Source organism: Pungitius pungitius, chromosome 6 (genome assembly GCF_949316345.1).
Source record: "Pungitius pungitius chromosome 6, fPunPun2.1, whole genome shotgun sequence".
NCBI classification, from domain to species: Eukaryota; Metazoa; Chordata; class Actinopteri; order Perciformes; family Gasterosteidae; genus Pungitius; species Pungitius pungitius.
Genome location: NC_084905.1, coordinates 13,390,549 through 13,410,590, shown reverse-complemented (window position 1 = coordinate 13,410,590; position 20,042 = coordinate 13,390,549). Strand labels below are relative to the sequence as shown.

General features: G+C 41.5%; 2 protein-coding genes across 5 annotated transcripts; both read left to right on the top strand.

The window, feature by feature from the left end:
- Positions 1-468: 468 nt before the first annotated feature.
- On the top strand, positions 469-14,025 carry ppp6r2b (protein phosphatase 6, regulatory subunit 2b). Of its 4 annotated transcripts, none has more exons than XM_062562773.1 (25): positions 474-771; positions 1,990-2,132; positions 2,262-2,417; positions 2,524-2,622; positions 2,989-3,175; positions 4,372-4,509; positions 4,597-4,662; positions 4,809-4,921; positions 4,999-5,112; positions 5,254-5,374; positions 5,510-5,671; positions 5,765-5,995; positions 6,095-6,159; positions 6,244-6,359; positions 6,478-6,563; positions 6,671-6,748; positions 6,838-6,935; positions 7,019-7,076; positions 7,491-7,612; positions 7,712-7,887; positions 7,981-8,131; positions 8,375-8,454; positions 9,323-9,539; positions 10,702-10,848; positions 11,009-14,025. In XM_062562773.1, exons 3-25 carry the CDS (start codon positions 2,290-2,292, stop codon positions 11,040-11,042), a joined length of 2,787 nt encoding a protein of 928 aa, XP_062418757.1. In that variant the 5' UTR covers positions 474-771; positions 1,990-2,132; positions 2,262-2,289; the 3' UTR covers positions 11,043-14,025. The 4 variants fall into 4 exon arrangements, 3 of the variants coding, with proteins under 3 accessions (XP_062418757.1, XP_062418756.1, XP_037306376.1); XM_062562772.1 differs by having other exon boundaries at positions 474-826; XM_037450479.2 differs by having other exon boundaries at positions 474-1,018.
- Positions 14,026-14,181: 156 nt separating this feature from the next.
- LOC119195516 (MOB kinase activator 2) lies at positions 14,182-18,792 on the top strand. The gene is made up of 5 exons (XM_037450484.2): positions 14,182-14,984; positions 16,648-16,787; positions 16,931-17,027; positions 17,497-17,621; positions 17,724-18,792. Exons 1-5 carry the CDS (start codon positions 14,902-14,904, stop codon positions 17,960-17,962), a joined length of 684 nt encoding a protein of 227 aa, XP_037306381.1. The 5' UTR covers positions 14,182-14,901; the 3' UTR covers positions 17,963-18,792.
- The last annotated feature ends 1,250 nt before the right edge of the window (positions 18,793-20,042 follow it).

Here is a 20,042-nt window from a genome sequence, read left to right as displayed (position 1 = left end):
AAGACACATAGCAAGAGTTTCTGGGGTGAAGCTTCAGATATGGTAAAATAATATGATAAACATATGGTAAAATAATAAATGGCACATGGGCATAAACCTGTTCATGGTCACTGGGGGATTAGAGGGACCACACAGGGACGACACACTGACTGATAAACAGACTGACTGTATATTTTTTGCCATCCTTTTTCTGGAGCTTCATTTAATGCTTGCTTCAGTTGCACATTTGTATTATCTGCCTGGTATGTTGCACGTATATGTTTGCATATTAAACATTTAGTTGGTAGGCATTTCAGAAAAGACCCGAGGTCAGAAAGTGAGTGCCAGAAACGAAAGACATTTAATTTTTAATTTAATAGTGAAATGTTTTTATTATTATTTTGATCTCAATGCCAAAACTAGAATAGTTCGTTCCCAATATTTGCTGTATCACCAAAAATGCATTTTTTCAGGGTGACCTCAAACGTCTTTTGCTAAGTTTTCTGCTCACCCTCTTAAAGGACAGTTGCACTTTTGATTACGTTTTAGGTACCCGCCATTTTGATTCGCAAATCTGACAGATATTCGTTGGATGCCTTGCTGCTGAAATATTTCATCTGGACAGTGTCGACACCAAAGGGCGATACAGAAGCTCGGCAGGGCGAGCAGCGACGCTGTAAAGGACGTTGCATCCGGGGAGAGGACGGGGACTCTGAGCTGACAAAACGGTCACCTACGGGCCTCCGGGTCACCTGAAAGCCCAAACTTTTAGATGACGGCTGATACAACGTGGTAACGGTCGCTTCTGGGAGTAAACAAATGTCACGGTAACCCGACGTAAACCCTGGTAGGATGCTAACGCCTTTGGTCGGTGAATCAGAAGGACAGCGTCGAGCCGCCGCGATGCACACATGACCAGTGTTAGCATTCGAGCTATCGTTGCCCACTAGTGACGTTAGCCTATTGAAAATTGTTTAGTAACGTTAGCAACCGAATGAAGATATATCGCTAGCGGGCTGGTTCACGTCCTGCAGGCAAGGTAAGGGAACGACACCGTCGTTTAGCACTGCAAACGTAACGGTACTGATCGAGATCGGTATTCTGGCATGGCATTAGGTTAATACAGCTGGCCGGGTAAGATTAGCCAGTGACGCCGAATGAACCATTACTTTATTGCAATGTATGCTATTCCCTTCCGTTGACAGCTAGCGTTGGCTAACTGTTACCAGCTGATCTCAGGACGCCAGGAAAGGCCTGCTTTTTAAAATCGGATTATGGTTGTGCTGCTGTAACGTTATGGCATTTTATTTCTGGTTAGGCTATTGGGTTATTCTAGAAGTTATTAGTCTGAAAAAAACACCTGTCTATTAAGCATTGTTTATTTGTTGTGGTTTATAGAAATACCCACATTAAGCAGCAATCTGTGAGATCTTTATTGTAATGCGGTGAATGTGAACGGTGCGTAAATATATTGCACACGTTCTACTGTGTGAGTGCTGACTGCGCTACACGAACATTTCCGCTTACACCGATACTTTTAAGACGAACACACTCCACAACGTCACGAGTTATCATTATCTACCGTTTAGTCCAATGGACGATGTCTTGAGCCATTTGCTATTAAGATGGATTCTCCACTGTTCTCGTGGTCTGCTTTGATTAGGGGTGGGTGTGAGGGGTGTAAGTCGATGATCCTTCCCTCAACTGTCAATTATCACAAATGCCAAATTCGCACTATGTGTAGTTAAATGTCTTCCTTTTTTGTATTACATTGTGTTGAATCCAGTGGTTGTTTACTAGGGCCTTCTCAAAGCAAGCTGGGTAATGTCAATACTCAGAGCTGCACTAACTCAATTACCGATGCATTGCTTCCTGCTCCCTACAGAGAGGAGTGCAGCCTAGTCACAGCATGTACGCAGACTCACAGGGTTCTGGCTGTAAAGAAAGCAAGGTAACTCTTCTTCGAAATCATTGTGTAACATTTGTGGTTTCTTATTTTGTCGTTACCAGGTTCATGCCAATATCTTCCGGGTTTGTGTCTGACTTCCTCATGTGAATTCGCTGACGCCAATTGCTGTCCAGGCCGTGCATTGTCAATAAGGCAAATGGCTGTTTAGCAAGATCTGACTGAGGATACTGCTCCTTGTTGATATGTAAGAGAATGCATTATATTATGCCGCAAAGTTAATTGATCAGCAAACTGTTCAAAATAGTCTCATTAACTTGTATGCTCAACTTGCATGATGCATGATAACCATGTCGCATCCTCTTTTGGTCCACAGCTGTGTGTGTGTGCTGGTGACGTTAGCCATGTTTTGGAAATTTGACTTGCACACGTCTTCTCATCTGGAGGCTCTACTGAACAAGGAGGATGTCACGCTCATTGAGCTAATGAATGAGGAGGATGTGTTGCAGGAGTGCAAGGCCCAGAACAGAAGGTTAGTAAATTGTGCATTTGTATGCAACATATAAGCAGGATATTATTAAATTATTGCATTCCCATTGCTAACTGGTGCTTCTTTTCTGATCTTTATTGATTTGTAGACTTCTCTCGTTTGTGAGCCAGGACCACTGCATGCAGGACCTTGTTCGTATGATTACTACAGAGCCCCCTGCCGGTGTACAGGAGACAAAGCGCTTCAAGTATGTGGTTGTGCAGAATATGCTGAATTGGCATACTGTATCCAGGAAAAGATGCATTCTGTTTGGTGCTGCTTTTCATCACAGTTTACGTGCCTTTTTTCTTTTTTTTAGTAAAGATGAGGGTGCAATTGGGTTTTGTTTTGTAAAAAGAAATGTTCTTGATCCGGCTGTTTAACCTTAGCATTAATTATGGATTTTAAATGTCAAACTAATTGTCTGTGGGACGACAGCAACACCCTGTGAAAATCAGGACAACTCTTGTTACTTTTTTTCCCGTTTCCGTCTAGCACTTTAATGAAGACAATATAAATTTGTATTGTTTCTGCTTGGCTTTACTGTAAGATGTGTTATCTGTATTTATTTCAGATATCCAAATATAGCTTGTGAGCTTTTGACATGTGATGTGGGAGTGATCAACGATAAGCTGGGTAATGATGAGCCTCTCCTGGAAACTCTGTATGCCTTCCTGGAGCAGCCGTCCCCACTTAACCCCCTCCTGGCCTCTTTCTTTAGCAAGACAATTGGGAACCTCATCACACGAAAGACTGAGCAGGTAATGCACACATAACGGACTCATACATCCAAATCAAAGGGCATACTCCAAGATGATGACGTCTATGTTTATTGTGTCGCCGTAATTTAATTCACAAGTCTGATGAGTGCTTACAGAAAGATAATACAACTGTTCACACTGAGAATTTCACTTTTGAAATAGTAAATAATTTTAAAACAGATTGTTAACTGCTTTATGTGTGGGAACACCAATGTTCAGATATTAGTTCAGACCCAACTGGGTTTATGCACACCGAATCCTCCACACTCAAAAAAAAAAAAGAAGTATTTATTTAAAATTTAAAATGCAAAGTTACACATCACCTCTCATCAGAGGTAGGGGAATTTGAATTTGAAATGACAGTAAACCACATAAAGAACAAATAGTGAGAGAGAGAGAGAGAGAGATAACGAGAGAGATAACATAGCGAGTAAGAGAAACTCTGTTTCTATCGCCTTGGATTGATGGCTTCAGATGTCCACCTGACAGTTTACCGATTTCAGCATGTTTTAAAAATGTTGCTAAATGAAGTTAGCTGTTAGCTGACGTTAGCTGCACAAAGTAGGCTAACGTTAGCTACTGTGTACGTAAAAGGAGGAGCTGAAGTGCATTTATTTATTAAATTATACATTTTTAATTATAAATTGTAATCTTAGAAATGGAATTTTTATAATTTATGTCTCTATTTTGTGTTTAAACCCTAATTGATTTTTTTTACAAATGATACTTAATGTAAATTATTAGACCAACATCACATGTTTCCTCTCGCGCACCCCCTGGTGACATGGACCATCACTTTGATCCATGATATAGAATTCAAATAACAAATGCTGGATTCAATAGGTTCTGTAGAATGCTTTGCCACTTGTACTCAGTTCCCCAAATTCCTAAATAACCTATATTATTAGTAATATATTTATTTACAAAAGATATTGAATATAGTATTTTGGAACACTCCATCAATTTACAATGTATGTATAAATGTACAAATGTTATTAAATATTTAAAGGCATGTTTTTTGAAATAACAATATCCCTATCTTAGATATTAGTTTTTGTTTTCTGTTTTACAAATAAGCTAAAATACAACTTTTGAAAGAAATGTACACTTCCTGACTTTAATCGTGACACAGATTTTGAGTTTAGAAATATTCTGTCGTGAGTCATGTTGTTACCTCTGCTCTCTTTTGCGTTCAGGTGATTAGTTTCCTGCGACGGAAGGAGGGATTCCTTTTGTTGGTGCTGAAGCATATTGACACATCAGCCATGATGGATGTGCTCCTAAGGCTCATTAGCTGTGTCGAGCCACCTCCTCTTAGGCTCGAGACACTTATTGTATGAGACCAATCCACCCACGTTCATACAATACTTTTACATGTTTTTTTTTTTTTTTAAACTTTGCACTTATAATTGCCTCGACAGTGGCTGAATGAAGAGAAGCTGGCACAAAGACTCATAGAGCTCATTCACCCTGAGAAAGATGAAGAGGTAAAAGGGCATTTCAATATTTATATATTAATGATTAACTCATAGCTTCACTGAAAGATACGGTCACTAGCACACAGACCTTTTTGAATAAACAATTCACAGGACACAATGTTCATGGTGAATTTGTATTTTTTTTTCTCTTACAGAGGCAGTCCAATGCTTCTCAGACTTTGTGTGACATCATTCGTCTGAGCAGAGACCAGGCCAATCAGCTTGCAGAGATTTCACAGCCTGACCCTTTGCTGACTGTGCTGGAGTCGTAAGTCAGAGCGATTTACAAACCTGCACTCTTAACAGTAAGCGGAGGCCATGACATACTCCATTTTGTTTCCACAGGCAGGAGTGTGTGGAGCAGTTGCTGCAGAATATGTTCTCAGCCAAAAGTAACGAGAGCTGTATCATCAATGCCATTCAAGTGATTCTCACATTACTGGAAATCAGGAGGCCTGTGTGAGAGTTTTAAGCAATTTCAAACTGTTTTGTAAAGAAGTTATGCTTTTCTAGAATTATCTCGAAGTTGGTCACATTTCCCATAAATGTTTTATCCATCTGTTTCCTGTTTTTCATACATATGGTCTCCTTGTATACCAGGGTGGATGGTGTCATGGATGCTCAGGGATTTGAGAGAAGTTACACCGTTAACAGCAGCATTTTGTTAGCTATCCAACCACACCTAGTACACTTCCACCAGCTTCTTCTGGAGCCACCAAAGGTACGTAACAAAGATAGAGATTTAGATAGCATTTAGCATTAGGAACATGTATTAGTAGTCACATCGGGTAAACCACAACTGCGCTAAACATTTGTTCTCTGGATTCCTCTTTGCCATCTATTTGTGTGCTTTCAGCGGAATCCCATGCTGACTTCTCTGGGTGTGCTAGAGGAACCATTAGGGAACACACGTCTTCACGTAGCCCGACTGATGGCCTCTTTGCTGTATACCAGCTCTGCCAGCCATGCTGTAGTAGCACAGGAACTCTGCCGACTTAATACAATGCACCTGCTTCTGGTGAGATGAGCAAACCTGCTGCAGTTTTAGCCCAATGATTACAAAAGTAATGCACGTTTAATGTCCCATCGGAAAACATTCCTTTTTTTTCAGGACCTGTTCTTCAAGTATACATGGAACAACTTCCTGCACCTCCAGGTAGAGCTTTGTGTTGCTGCTATCCTCCGCCCATGTGCCCATGAAATGAGACTTCAGCCTGGCATGGGAGCGCAGGAAAAATCCAATTCTCCACAGGACCGCTCACCGGAGCAGGATTCGACTGATGCCTCTTCTGAACCTGCAGCCCCCCCTGAAAACTCTGCACATAATCTAATGGTGACTCATGTAGGTGTCTCTTCTTTTGTTTCAAGCTGGATGCTTAAATTGCATTGATCGGCTGTAACGTAGATCAAAAACAATTTATTGTATCTATTCTCTTTTAAGTTGTTTCAGCATTGCCACCTTGTCCAGAGGATTCTGGAGGCCTGGGAAGAGAATGATAAGATGCAGTAAGGCTCTTTTTGGCATAATGTTGTTTTTGCTAACAGGCAGCGGCTGCTTATAACGGGGGTTTGTGGTAACTCTGCGTTCAGGTCAGAAGGTGGCATGAGAAGAGGATACATGGGACATCTGACCAGAATTGCCAATACAGTAGTCCACAACCTGGAGAAGGGTCCTGTTCACACACAGATTAGTAGTCTCATTACAGGTGAGGGTGGACATGTGCACTCCCTTTCCTATGTGAAAGAAAGAAGGAATTTAGAAGGTTGACGTCTACTGGAAGAACACTTTCCTCAATGCTGCTGCTCTTGTGTTTTTGGATGTAGAGCTGCCAGAAGACTACAGAGGGCGCTGGGAAACCTTTGTGGACCAGACCCTGTCGGAGACTAATAGGAAGAACACTATAGACCTGGTAAAGACACAGGCATACCCATCTACAAGACATAATAATAGATATCTATGATTAAGCACACACTCAAATGTGGAATTTGAGATTTTTTTTCTTTTTTCAATGTCCAGATCGGTACGGGAAACCCACGTTCTTCCTCAGAGGATGATATGGAGAGCCCCTTCCCGAAAGAACTGACTCTGCAGCAGGTAGACGTACATAAGCACACACACAATATCTGTCGACAGTCCCTGTTATCACAGATGCTAATCTTTACAAAAATTATGATGTGTTTTAGGCCTTTTCGGACTACCAGATCCAGCAGATGACTGCTAACTTTGTGGATCAGTTTGGCTTCAATGATGAGGAGTTTACCGATCATGATGACAGTATTGGGTAAATAGAATCACATTCTCCTCTGTATAACAGAGTGCTGCTGTTATTGTGTCTCAATTGATTGATTTCTTTTGTTATGGCAGAGCAACGTTTGACCGAATTGCAGAGATCAATATTAACATTGATGCAGGACAGGACAATGTGAGTTATTCAATGTAATTTACAGGAATGCTTTTGGCTGTAAATATATTTGGTCAATTCCTTAAAATGCACACTCGGCGCCAAAAAGGAATTACGACCACTTGAGCTACACACAACCACACAATTCAGGGCCCATTCCTCGTACGTGGCTAACTGAGTTAGCCAGATCATTTTCACCATCAGATTACATCAGGCTTTTTGGTTTCAAGAGTCAAGTAGGGCAAAATCACCATCCAAACACATCCATAAACCGAGAGCCTGACTTCAATCATTGGGTAATTTCGAGCTGGCTAATAGGACATTTGATCGACTCCTCATACGAGGATCTGTGCCCAGGTTCAATGTTTAGCCATATCTCACTATTATGATGCTTCAAGAATTTGATTTTACCTAACACTGCCCTGTCCTCTGTAGGCTAATACAGCTGTGTTTGAGACCTGTTCCAAGGAGAGGATTCAGCCCTTTGACGATGATGAAGAAGACATCTGGGAAGAGAAAGAGATGAAATTTGCAACACAAACCAAGTCCCGTAACAGGTAGACACACAGCAACAAATACTGATGATCAATGCGCTGGATTGCTTGACTAATTTTAAGTGATGTATATCATACAAGATCTGTTTTGTGTGATTCAAGATTTGGTGGGTTACGATCATCCCCGAGCCCTGCAGCCAGTAAAGATTGTGATAGGACTGAAGCTTCCGCCACTGAGGCCTCTGACACAGCAGCAGACTGTGACTCTGTGGAAGGAGAGAAGCCCAAAGATGACCTGGATCCTTTCTCAAGCCAGGGCCAAACCGATGGAACTAAGAGTGAGACATGTCGTATTCTGTAGTGATGCATAATGGCATTGCCTAAATATAAGGGCCAAAGCATTGTTTGAGCATGTTTTTCATGGCATCCAGGTAGTGGCTGGATAGCAGACTTTGAGGAGGTGAACTCAAAGGCTCCTTCATTAGGAGGGGGCTTTTCTGCCTGGGACACTACAGACCCCAAACCAGCTGGCGCAGAGGACAAAGGTTGGGCCAAGTTCACCGACTTCCAGCCTTTCTGCTGGTGAGTTTGAGGGGGATCTAAATATTAGAAGCTTATTTGAGAAATGCATCTAAAAGATTGAGTTTTGGATCAAACTATTGTGATAAAAGTCGACTAATAATTTGTGCATAACCCTTTCAGTAATTACAAATTGACACAAAATAAAGATATTGTGGTTATAGTTAAATGATCGTTAGTTAGATAGAGTAGTACAGCTAACAAACTATCTGCAGGTTTACTCTTCTGTGTTACTCATATCCCCAGCTCTGAAGCCGGCCCTAGATGCAGTTCTCCCGTGGACTCAGAGCTCAGCGGATCAGGCAATGCTAAACCAAATCAGAACCGTAAGTTGCTGAAGCATGGCACATTTTTATTTTATTTTTGAACTTCAATTGAACCAATATATTTAAAGGATAACAGTTGAGCTGGCATATTGCTGAGAAAAAGTAGTTTTAACTAAGAGGCTCATAAGCCCTGTTCAAACTGGGCATTCACATGCATCTTGGGTGATTGAATCTCCAAAAATTATAAATCTTCATGAACAGTACTAGTTAAAAGTTTATACACATTTCCGGTTTTGAAATCAAAGAGAGTCTCCAAACTTTTGACTGGTACTGTACATGCGTGGAATTTTTGACCTCTGCATTTAACCAATTCTGAGCATCTAGCAGCAAAGGACTGGGCTTGGTCCTCATTAAATTGCTCAAGCAAACATTGAACCTTCAATCTTGTGGTCAAAAGACAACCACCTCTCCCTGCTGAGCCACATCCACATTGAGTGAACAGCCCTAAATCTGCCCAGTTCAGACATTGTATTGCTTCTTGTGTGAACGTTTGTGGATATCACTACCATGCTCTGCTCTACAAATAAACCCGTGTTGTGTGGTGTTGCAATCGCGCAAACACACACAAACATGTAGGGTTGAGCAGGGCGGTCCTCCTGGGTGGACCAGGCCACATTTGCATATGAGATAATAAAAGAATATCACCATATGTGGCCCAGAACATCTCCAAATATGCTCTGAGCCATTGGATCTCAATGTGTCTCTGGGGCATTCACACCTGTACTTCGGATCACCCAAAATGCATGTTAATGCCAGGTCCGAACCGGGCCTGTCTGTCTATCTCTTACCCCCTAATGGGTAGACCTCTCCAGAGAAATGAGCGTACTTCCAATTTAAAGTCAGATCATTTCTTCTTCGCTCTTTGCAGCATGTGTGTGGAGTGTTTGTGTGGCGAGAAAAGCTCCACTGGTAGCGTCAGACAGCTCTTCCTCCAGCAGCTCAGACAGTGATGAGGAGGTAGGAAAGACTCTTCGCGAGTCGTCAACCAGCGACACGGTCACCACTGAAACCATCACATCTGGGGCTGGAAAGGAGACAATTCGGCTCACCGTGGACGCCAAAAATGAAAGGGCAGTCTTCAGCAGGTAGACACAGTCACACACGAGTGACGTGCAGCTGCTCTGTCTTGATTGGTGCAGCATATCCCTCTTCTCCTAGTGTACTTTATGTGTTTTCATAGAGCTCTTCTCCCCCCCCCCCCCCCCCCCCCCCAAAAAAAAAACACATTTCCCACACAATTTTACATCCACCTTCTACATTTTTCTTCTGATGTTGGCCTCGTCCTGTCTGCTCCCTCTATCCTCCTCTCCCCCTTGACTCCAGAGTATTCAGACCGGCAGTCAGACGGTATGTTGTGCTCGAGGTCCTTTTGCTCTGGAGTGTCCCTGAAGATTAAGGATTTAAAAGTCCATCATAAGCACATATGTGCCACGTTTTCTTTTTTTGCTTGTTTCATTTAACAGGAATTTAAGAAACCATGACTTGCCATAATTCAGGACCAGCCTAATTCATCACAAGAAAATACTAACTCACCACCGGTGGCTTGTAGAGAACCTGCGGGACCTGTGTCCCTATTCCAGGATCATCCCAAAGTCTCAACATTGGTTGTTTTTGATGATGCTGTGTGGACTGTTGCGTGACCAACAGACCACATGGCTTTAAAATAAATAAATAAATTGTATCTTATGGGTTGAATTGCCACCAAAGATGAGATCAGTGTATGGTAACTCTGAGGTTGGGTGATAAAAATTATTCTGGTCTCAGTCTTAACATGAATAAAAGCATATATAATTTTGTTTTCTTTCAGAGCCCCAACACTACTAACAGTATGTCAGATAGCATGCAATGAACCGAAGTTGCTACCGATCCAGCACATCGACATTCTAACCAAAAAATACATTAGATACTAACAACAGTGCAGCTTCAAGCATGCTCAACTAAATATCTACTAGAGGAACTTTGGGTGTGATACCTCAGAACAAACTAGACACTGTTTGCCCAACTCACTTTGATGTAATGGGCAGTAGGTGGATTCACACGTAGCTGTACGTGCTGGTACGCTCTGTGTGGTAATGGCCAGTGCCGACAGATAAAAGCAGTAACTTTAGGGTCATTTTGCCACTGGCAGAAAGTAGAATCTTCAGTTTTTTTTTTAATTTTTTACGTTATCAGTTTAGTTGACAATCCCTGGCTTTACCCAAAGTGGGTAATGCCTTCCTTTCTTTTCTATTTTTTTTTTTGTTGCAGTGAAGCAGTCACAGTCCCGGGTGAAGGACTCTCCATAAAAGACAAGGAGAAAAGCTACGAGAGAGGCAGCAAAAAGGAAGAGAGATGTGGAGACTGTCCTAACCCGACTACAGCCAGTCCGACTGACCAGTCGGCTTCTGTCACACAGTAAGTTACTTACCGAATGGCAACCAGAATTATCCATGTAGATTTGTCAAAATCTTAGTGGATAAAACTAAACATGTCCCATATTCCCTTACCTACATGTCTTTTCTTTATCATTTTTTTTCATCCTCACCAATTTTGTTTGTTTTGTTTTTTTCTGCAGGGAAACGCAGGCATCAACTAATGGACCGGCCTAAACATGCAGCAAAAGCGCGCACACACACACACCCACACACACACACACCCGCACACACACAGAGACATGCGTCATACCTCAACATTCAACACACAACCAGCTTAGCTTCGTGATAACAGCCCTCATATATCTGAAGAATGATTTCTGCTCAGTGTTGAGGTCAAAAAAGCCCTTGACAGTGAGTTTGCTGAGTGACTCATATTTACACATTGATCTCTCATTACTAAATTATGACTGATCCGCTGGAATGAATGTATATTTTAGACAACATCGCCCATCTATTTTAATGAGCGATGTGTGTTTTGAAGGCCAGCCGTGGCACTTTCAGAAAACGGAAACCTAAGTTGAAAATTTGACCTTTAGCAAACTTGCCATCAAATTTCAGATTGTTTGAGCAGAGCTGCTCTCTGGGCATTTAATCACAGCCCAGAGATTTTCTCTGCATTTGACTGTTTACACTTAAGTATAGAAAACTGTATTTAAATAATTAGTCAAAATCACATAAGCCAAGATGCTTGCAACGCTAGCAGCCGTTTTCTCTTCAGCATTTCATGCCAGTCAGATATTTTATTGGTACAAATGTGAGTGATGATTTGGCTTTTTTATACATACAACTAAAAATTATTTCGCAATACAAGTAAGATTTATTTGACTTGATCACGCAAAACATTTACGCTCTCTTTAGGAAAATAGGTTTTTATTAGGAGCCTCAGATTTGGGGACACCGTGTGACTCTTCCTCAATGTTAATGTGTGTGTATGTGTGTGTGTGTGTGTGTGTGTGTGTGTGTGTGTGTGTGTGTGTGTGTGTGTGTGTGTGTGTGTGTGTGTGTGTGTGTGTGAGCTCTGCCTGATGTAAAGAGTGCATTCTCAGGCCAAAGGAGAGTTATGCGGCTACAAAGCAAGCACACCTGTGTAACACACACACCCACGTATACGCAATTAATTCCTTACATGCGTGCAAAAAAACCCAATTCATATCACCCTCTGAGCTGTTGAAATGTAATATTGTGAAATTTGATTAGGTGTATTAGGTTGTGGCTATTCTTGGTAATATGTAAACGTACTATAAACAGTATATATGAACATTATATCTATTTTTGGAATAACTCCAATATATGGAAAGGCGGTTGTTTGCAGGTTGCAACGTGTGTAGGTGTTGTTGTGTGTGTTGTACTGTTGAAATGAGGCAATAATGATATCTGTGTTTCAGTTAATACCCCAGCATCAGTTCCTGTTCTTCTGCTACTTGCCTACTACGTAGAGGTTGTGTCAGAGTCTGCGTGAGTGAGTTGGTAGTCTGTGGTTTTTGTCCTCTTTATTTTCTTGAAGTGTAATGAGGGTTTAGACCTTGGTTCTTATTTTCATTCTGTTTGAAACAAAATACTAGGTTAACAAATCTTATTGGGGGAAGAAATATTTGGTGGCCATTGAAATAATACCAAAACTGATGCTTCAACCTATCCTTACCTTACCTACCATATCTTATTATTATTATTATGTGTATGGACATATTTACTTCTCTTCATCTACAATGATGGAATATTATCAACCAGAGCTGAACACATTTGTTGATTTGAGGTAATAGTTCATCAGAAGAAAACTATTGGGCACACATTTTGATCATCATTTAGGATTTTTGAGGGGGCAAACATGACCTTGAATTAGTTTCCAAATTTGCAGTGAAGCAGTCACTAATTTTAGAAATAACTTTATATTTGGACTGTTGCCCAGACAGAACCAACATGTTAGTGTCTCTTTTTGGTTTAAGAAATTAGGATGGATTTTTTTTCTGACAGATTATCGGTTTAATCAGTAAACTAGTCATCAGTGAAAATTATCGTACGCTGTAGACTATCAACGCGTTGAGTGTGAACATGTTAACGTTTGGCACAAGGTGAATTAATTTATATAATCCTTTGTCCATTGTTTGCTTATTTAAAAACCTGTTGGATGACTGATGTTCTTCATTTTATTTATTTTACCTGGTTGACTACAATCTAATCATAACCTTAACATTAACAAGACCCAAGTTGTTCTAAACCAGAGTTCTTCAGGTTTCCCTGTGCCAGACAGTTATGCTTTATTTCATCTTCTTGTAATTGCATATATGCCGATGGAACAATTTGTTGTATTTACACATTGAACATTGTTGTATTTATTTAAAAAGCACTTTTTCAAGAAGCACTTTTGGTTTGTATGTGGTGATGCCAAGCACCACCACACTATTCCCACCTCAAAGAGGTGGGAATGTTTGACTTCAACCAGTAAATGATGTAGATAATTTATAATACTTTTTCTTCAATGCGTTCTGCCAAAGTGTGTCTTCCCACCAGTGTTACAACTGGCTATCATATCTGTGAAGTAGACGCTCTTCTTGCAACGGTGTCTAGGTCAATCTAAGCCAGTCTTTGTTTGAGCCCTCTCATTTGTTTTAGTCATGGGATGGATCTGTCAACAGTAGGAGAGGATCCCAAATGTCAAAGACTGGGAAGAGTCATCTTAGACCACAGATATTTTTGCTTGTATCATGTTCAATGCTGATGTGTTTTGAAGTGGAGGTGTGTAAAGTAAGCATTGGTTTAAGTCAGGGTTAGAGGAGAAAATCCTGTGTAGCTACGGGTAGAGTGTGATGTTATGCATAATGGCATGAGGTACATTTATCTTTAAGTGCCAGTAAGTTTGCACATTAGCCTCATTCACCTCATCGGCAATGTGCTGTATTGTACAGTATATGCAGAAAACTTGAATTCAGAGATGATGGGTATTAAATTGTTACTTCATCCAATTGTCTGTTCTGAGGCCATTTCAAAGTTTAAATCTTCCTTGCATTTTGTGTGTGTGTGTGTGTGTATGGACTGATGCTGGTGGGTTTTCTCCCTTTTTTTTTCTTCTTCATTTAGGAAGTAATGTGTCTGTTTCCTGTTGTCACATTTGCTTGTACATTCAGATATGAACCTAATAAATATGTCAGACCAAGAATAAGCATGACTGTGTTTGTCTCACATTTACAGCCTGTTATAATACCAACCCTATTGTACAGAGAGAGATCGAACAGGACTTGGCTCTGTGGAGGCAAACAAATATTTGCTTTAGGGGCAGGTGAGCCGATGTTGCCTTTTGCACCTTTTACACCATCTGAGAAAACATAAACTTTATTGTCAGATCTGTGAGCTGGAATGAGTTCATGTAAAAGTGGAGGAAGCGTTCATACACTTCAAATACTCACGTTTCAGCTTTGAGTCCTATATATACTTGCCCTTTCCCCGAGGGGGTGTGTGTGTTGTCACTTGGCTCGGATTCATTGTGTATGTCATCACATTCCTCTGAAGTTAAGCACATATTGGCTCATGCTCCAACTTCTCTTCCTACTCGCTCTACCTATCAATCTTTGTCCACTGCCACAGAGAAAAAACAACTTTTTAGTTACCTGCCTACTCTCCCGGTAGAGAATGCATTCATGTGGAGACGAGTGTGTGTATGCTGTGGGTGGAGAAGGGGAAGAAGGCGGAGTTATGTTTGGTACTTTAATGGGTTGTGGAGAAACCTGCCTGTCTGCTCGAAGCGGAGAGAGGAGGAGCCTGTTGGGTGTGGGACTCAAGACAAAGGAGACATATACTCAGTGACATTAGATCACTACAGCAAAAGGAGAGGCACAGGAGGACAACTCCTGGAAGACTTTTTAGTGTTCTGGAAAACTTTTTGTGTTCGTCAGCTGTGTGGCCCAATGTGTGAGTTGAAGGATGTTCGTGCTGTTGTTCCCATATGCTGTCTGTAGCGTGTAGAAGTGTGTGGGTTAGTATGTTTGGGATGGAAAAGTGGGGCTGGCACAACCAACACCTCTGCTCTTAGCTTCACGCCATGGGGGGTTGCCATAGTTACCCCTCGGCCACGAAGTCAGACAGGCAGCGTCTTCAGCTCTCTGGCATCCGCAGTGAAAAACTGTAAGTTGTTTTTCTTTCTCCTAAATGTCCTCATCAGCATTACACTCATGTTTCAGTTTCCATCTGGAAATACGTTTAGCATTCTCTGTTCCATCTTTTCCATAGTTACCTTCATATAGTCTTGTAGTCTGAGCATGTTGTTAAAGTAATGGGTGGTGTAGAGTCAACATGAGTGGAAAGCTGGCCACACATGGTTTACTCAGGAATGTTGTCCAGTTAAAGCTGTGCGTGTGTGTTACATATTTGTCCGATGGCATCAGTTAAGGTGGATTCCAGCGGCAACACATTTTGAGAAGTAGTTTGAACCAAGATGAGAAAAGACTGTTTTTGGATATGAAAGTGTTTGATACACAAAAAGGGAAGCGAGGGGGGGGGGGGGTGACATGTAGTGAAGGGCCATTGGTTGAATTTCAAACCCGGAGCCAGAACGGGAGGGATCGAGCTACCAGGACGCCCTGTATGATGTTTTCAGCTAAATTTGCTTGGCAAATATTTGCTCTTGGATGCAGCTGCGTGGTTCTGCCTACTGTTTTAGAGAGGACTGTTTTTTTCACCCTGGAAGCAGAGGTGAAGGTAAAGAGCATCTCTTCCCTGCTGTCCAAAGGAGGAGTGTGTTTACACACAAACACAACACTGCGAGTAGCTCCGGGTTCGTTGTGTTTGTGTGTTGACAACTGGTAGCCAAGAAGTGGTGATGGAGTTAATATCGTGAACAAAACGGGATGTTAACAAAAGTAGTTCCCGTGGAAATTAGAGAAGCTCGACTAGGCTTTATCCTACTGTATCTTTTGTAGAGCTAATATTTACATTCCTCTGTCACTATTCCTCCCTCTCTACCTCATCTGACCTTTTGGTTTGCACAAAGACCAATATACTAATTCTTTCTGCCCATACACACATTCATACTGAGGTGAGTGAAGCCTCATAAAGAGCACATGGTTTGCCTTATCGCAGTTGGCAAGGTCACACTGAGGAAACTCAGCTGTTCTGTTTGTAGGCGTTTAAACTGTCAGCACACAGCAACTGTGGCAGCTGCCTGATTTGTCTGCACACTGAAATATTCACTTACACCCAATGCCGTCTTTAGACAGAAGAAACAAAGCAGGGCAGTCATCATCATCATCATCATCGTTGTCCCCACAACCTGCACTACACCTTCCTGTTTGCATGAAGTCAAATCATGCTGCCACGTTGGACTTTTCATACAATGGCATTCCCAAAGAACACAATTCAAGCCCTGCACTCTGCACTTCTGTTACTGTAACAAGTTTATCAGGCACTACCAGTAGCTTATCAGTTGCTACGGGAACTAATGTGAGAAAGCCAACAGGCCTCAGCATTCAGCTTTGAGCATTATCACAAACAAAGTTGGTCTTTTCAGTCATTTGCTTCGTGGCACTGACCACAGCAGCAGTGGGCTTCATTATCAGTAATGACTCTGGCTTTAAATTGACTGCCTTCATTACATTTACTGCTGGTTTATTGGCCGTGCAGCTCTGCAGTTGCAGCACGACGACAGAGCATCGGAGAGCGTAAAGCATGTTATCTGCTGACTGCAGCGAGAGTAATAATCCAGTGACCTATCAATTGTTTTACACAGCGACACTTTATGTCTCTGCTTCATTAACACTGGACTGTCTCTCCCCCCCCCCCCCCCCCCCAGGGGAATTAATAACAATAATCTGGACGAGCGTCCGTATTTGCAGCAGCAGTTTTTGTGCCAGAAGATCCCCCACACGGACATGCTCGCCCTCTCGGCGCTGCCGCCTGGCGTCGACAAGGCCGAGTGGCTTGCCAGCAACAGTGAGTGAACCACATTCAACACAGATTTGTTTTTTAGGGGAGGGGGGTTGGTACCGCTTTTCTCCTGTTCCCTATCCCCACACAGTGCAGAAGGCTGGACAGGAATATGTAGAAAGGGTGATGTTTCTCTCGATCTCTTTCAGCTGTGGCCTTTTTCCAGCACATAAACCTGTTCTCCAGTGCGCTGTCCGAGTTCTGCACACCCAGCACCTGCCCAACGGCCTGTGGACCGGGCAACACGTAAGATACACAGCGTTGTCTCATCGCAGATGCTTTCCCACAACCAAGTATTATTTTAAGTAAGTGGGAGGTTGTTTTTGGGTACCACAGGTGAAATTCTATAGCTTCTGTCTGATGGGTATTGGAAAGTGAAAATATGAAAAAGTATTGTTAAAATTCTTTGGAGACTCCAGAGGAAGTGGTGTTAATTAAGTTTGTGTCGGTTGTGGCTGAAAGCTATACATTTAAGAACCGAAATGGGGGTAAAATGTGAGTTAAATAGATGTGATCTCTGGTTGATACCATAGCTGCTTGACATTAAACTACTAAAATGAAGCAGAAGTGAAAAAATATTTCTATGGGGAAGTAGTATATTGAAAGTCCATTTTTGACCATGGGAACAGATAATCATTCTATCATTTTTTTATAAGGCTGAGCAAAGCATGTTGTGTGATAATTACCATGTGTGTGCATGTATGTGTGTCTTCAGGGTTTATGTTTGGACTGATGACCACGGCAGGAAGCTCAAGTGCTCTGCTCCACTTTACTTTGACTACGCCATGTCATACATTCAGGAGCTACTGACGGATGAGGATGTCTTCCCCACTAAAGCAGGTAAGAGGCACGTCACTTAGGCACCTTGCATTGTTCTTCATCACATTCCACATTTCCAGCCATAATCTCTTCACTCTTTTTTTGTTGTTGTTTTTTTTGTAGGTTCAGACTTTCCAACAGGCTTTGTCTTTCTGGTCCAGAAGGTGTTTTTGCTGTTTTTCAGAACTCTGGCTCACATTTACTGGTCTCATTACAGAGAGACAGTGGCCCTCGGCCTGCACCCACATCTCAACACGCTCTTTGCACACCTCACACTTTTCTGCCGGCAGCATGCCCTCTTGGAGGCGGAGGACACTGAGCCGTTGCAGGACCTCATCAGAGCGCTGAGAGAGCAGGGCTGAACCAACAGAGCAAGCTTACGTTCAACACTCACATTTTCAGCAGCTATACATACTTGTTCTATCTTGATTCAAGGTTATAGTGTCTCTCACCATTCTGGGCCACACTGCAAAAGCATGGATTTCTACTGGATACTGTGAATGAACTGTATTTGGGACTATAAGTTATCTGTTATGGGTAAAAAAGGAAGGAATACATCAGACCAGAAAAGGCGTGTCTCGCTCTAGTTGTATATAGTTGATGTCAGTTATTGTGATACTGTGTAAATCTGTGATATTGCATTTTAATACTGGTGCAGTATTATATTTAGTTAAGGTCAAGATCCCTCAAGGTCATTAATGTCTTACTCATGGTTGTAACACACATGATTTAAAAAACAAACAAAAAAATAAGCATCCAGTCAATGTAAACGCGGCCTTATTACATGTTGAACAATTGCAAAAACCTTTTGGGGGTTTTGTGTTGATACAGATGTGATTACAATAACGAGACTGCATCTATGTGGAAGGATGCAACCTATTTCTGCAACTGCATAATGTAAGATTATGTGCTCTGTACTAAGCACGTGTGAAGGACCATTTTCTGTATGTATATATTTCTTTCTTTTTATTATTTTTTTTAAAAGATGTATGCTCTCAGTTATATATAATATTCTATATCATGTCTTGGTTTGACAATAACTGCTGGTGTTGTAAATTCAGCATGTCTTTGGTGAGAGAGCAGCACCACCTGCTGCCAACACAGGAAAGCAGCATCTGTCATTTTTGAACATAATTGCATAATGCTTGTTTTTTTGGCCTCGGCCTATTGGAAATAAAACAATGGCAATCCATCCAAGCATTGAAGCTCCTTTTCTTAGCATTAGAGAATTCAAAAAGCTCTTATCATGGAGGCCACATACACTACTTCCGTGTCATTTCACTCAGTTAGGAACCTTTAATCAACTTTGGGAAGATGAATCCTGCCTCAAACTTCTTCTGCTATTTCATATATGAACACACCCGGAATCTTAAAGATGGAAACTTAGCACTTCATCCCTTTGTCATCTTCTCATTTCAAATATTGGGGTCGAGCCAAACAAAGAGAAAATGTAAAATACTTCGACTTCATTCTTCTTCAGAATTAGAATTAAAAAGTTAATTGCCCAAGACCTTCTTTTACTACTGCATCTATTATAAGAGCAAACTGATGGGTCGCAGCAGGGTGCAGGAATTAAGAGACACCGTCTGTTTCACCTGCCACATCCACAAGTTCCACTTCCCATTTTTGCAAACTACACCCCATAAAGGTGTCCTTGAGTAGCCGTTGTTGAATCCCTGCCCCATGGCCACTTCGACCTCCCTCTGAAGTGTTACCAGAGTAACTGCTGATTTGAGAGGTTTTCAAACTGAGGCCAACTGAGGGGAGAGACATGTTATGCCCTACTGCCTTTAGGTAAAAGGGAGGCAGAACTTGTCTTGTTAATTCCTGTTAATGTAGGTTCCCTACGTTTAAGGTAGGTAATGTTAATAAGGCATGAGTCATAAAATATGATAATATAGTATGTGACAAAGAATACGAAAAGATACGTTTTAAAAAACAGTTGAAAGAAATGTCATTGAAATAAGTTATGTATAGTAATCGAGAAAAGTGCCGTACTAAATGGCATGGGATAATGAAACAGTATATTATGCATTGAAAAAAATACTATATAAACTGTACTAAAAATATTTTTTTTAAAGTCATAGTATAGTTTACAGTTTTTTTTCTCTCAAAGAAAAGGAGAGAATATAGAAAATATAGAAATATCATAGTATGGTTTGCCATAATATACATCTCCACAGAGATTTCATTCTCCACTTTTTCACCCATGGGGCATGGCAAAACCTAAATGAAAAACTAAAGCCCTGCCAAAGCATCTCTGTCTGCTCAGACGGAGAAATGATGAGTCTGGATAGTGTGGACACGCACATATACAGGCACACTCTGATAGATCACACGCTAGGACATATAGGAGGTGTATTAATGCACATGTTGGACGGAGCTGAGGCTCACAGTGTTGGAAACTGAGCTTACAAGGTATTACTGCAAACTGCTGAGTCA

What these genes read in the sequence shown, in the direction of transcription:
- ppp6r2b (XM_062562773.1), top strand. Translation starts at nt 2,290, where the DNA reads ATGTTTTGGAAATTTGACTTGCACACGTCTTCTCATCTGGAGGCTCTA. An exon ending in CTGGAAATCAGGAGGCCTGT is followed by an intron (nt 5,113 to 5,253) that starts GTGAGAGTTTTA and finishes CTTGTATACCAG; the next exon opens with GGTGGATGGTGTCATGGATG. An exon ending in TGCTAAACCAAATCAGAACC is followed by an intron (nt 8,455 to 9,322) that starts GTAAGTTGCTGA and finishes CGCTCTTTGCAG; the next exon opens with CATGTGTGTGGAGTGTTTGT.
- LOC119195516 (XM_037450484.2), top strand. Translation starts at nt 14,902, where the DNA reads ATGGGGGGTTGCCATAGTTACCCCTCGGCCACGAAGTCAGACAGGCAG. An exon ending in GGCATCCGCAGTGAAAAACT is followed by an intron (nt 14,985 to 16,647) that starts GTAAGTTGTTTT and finishes CCCCCCCCCCAG; the next exon opens with GGGAATTAATAACAATAATC. An exon ending in TGTCTTCCCCACTAAAGCAG is followed by an intron (nt 17,622 to 17,723) that starts GTAAGAGGCACG and finishes TTTTTTTTGTAG; the next exon opens with GTTCAGACTTTCCAACAGGC.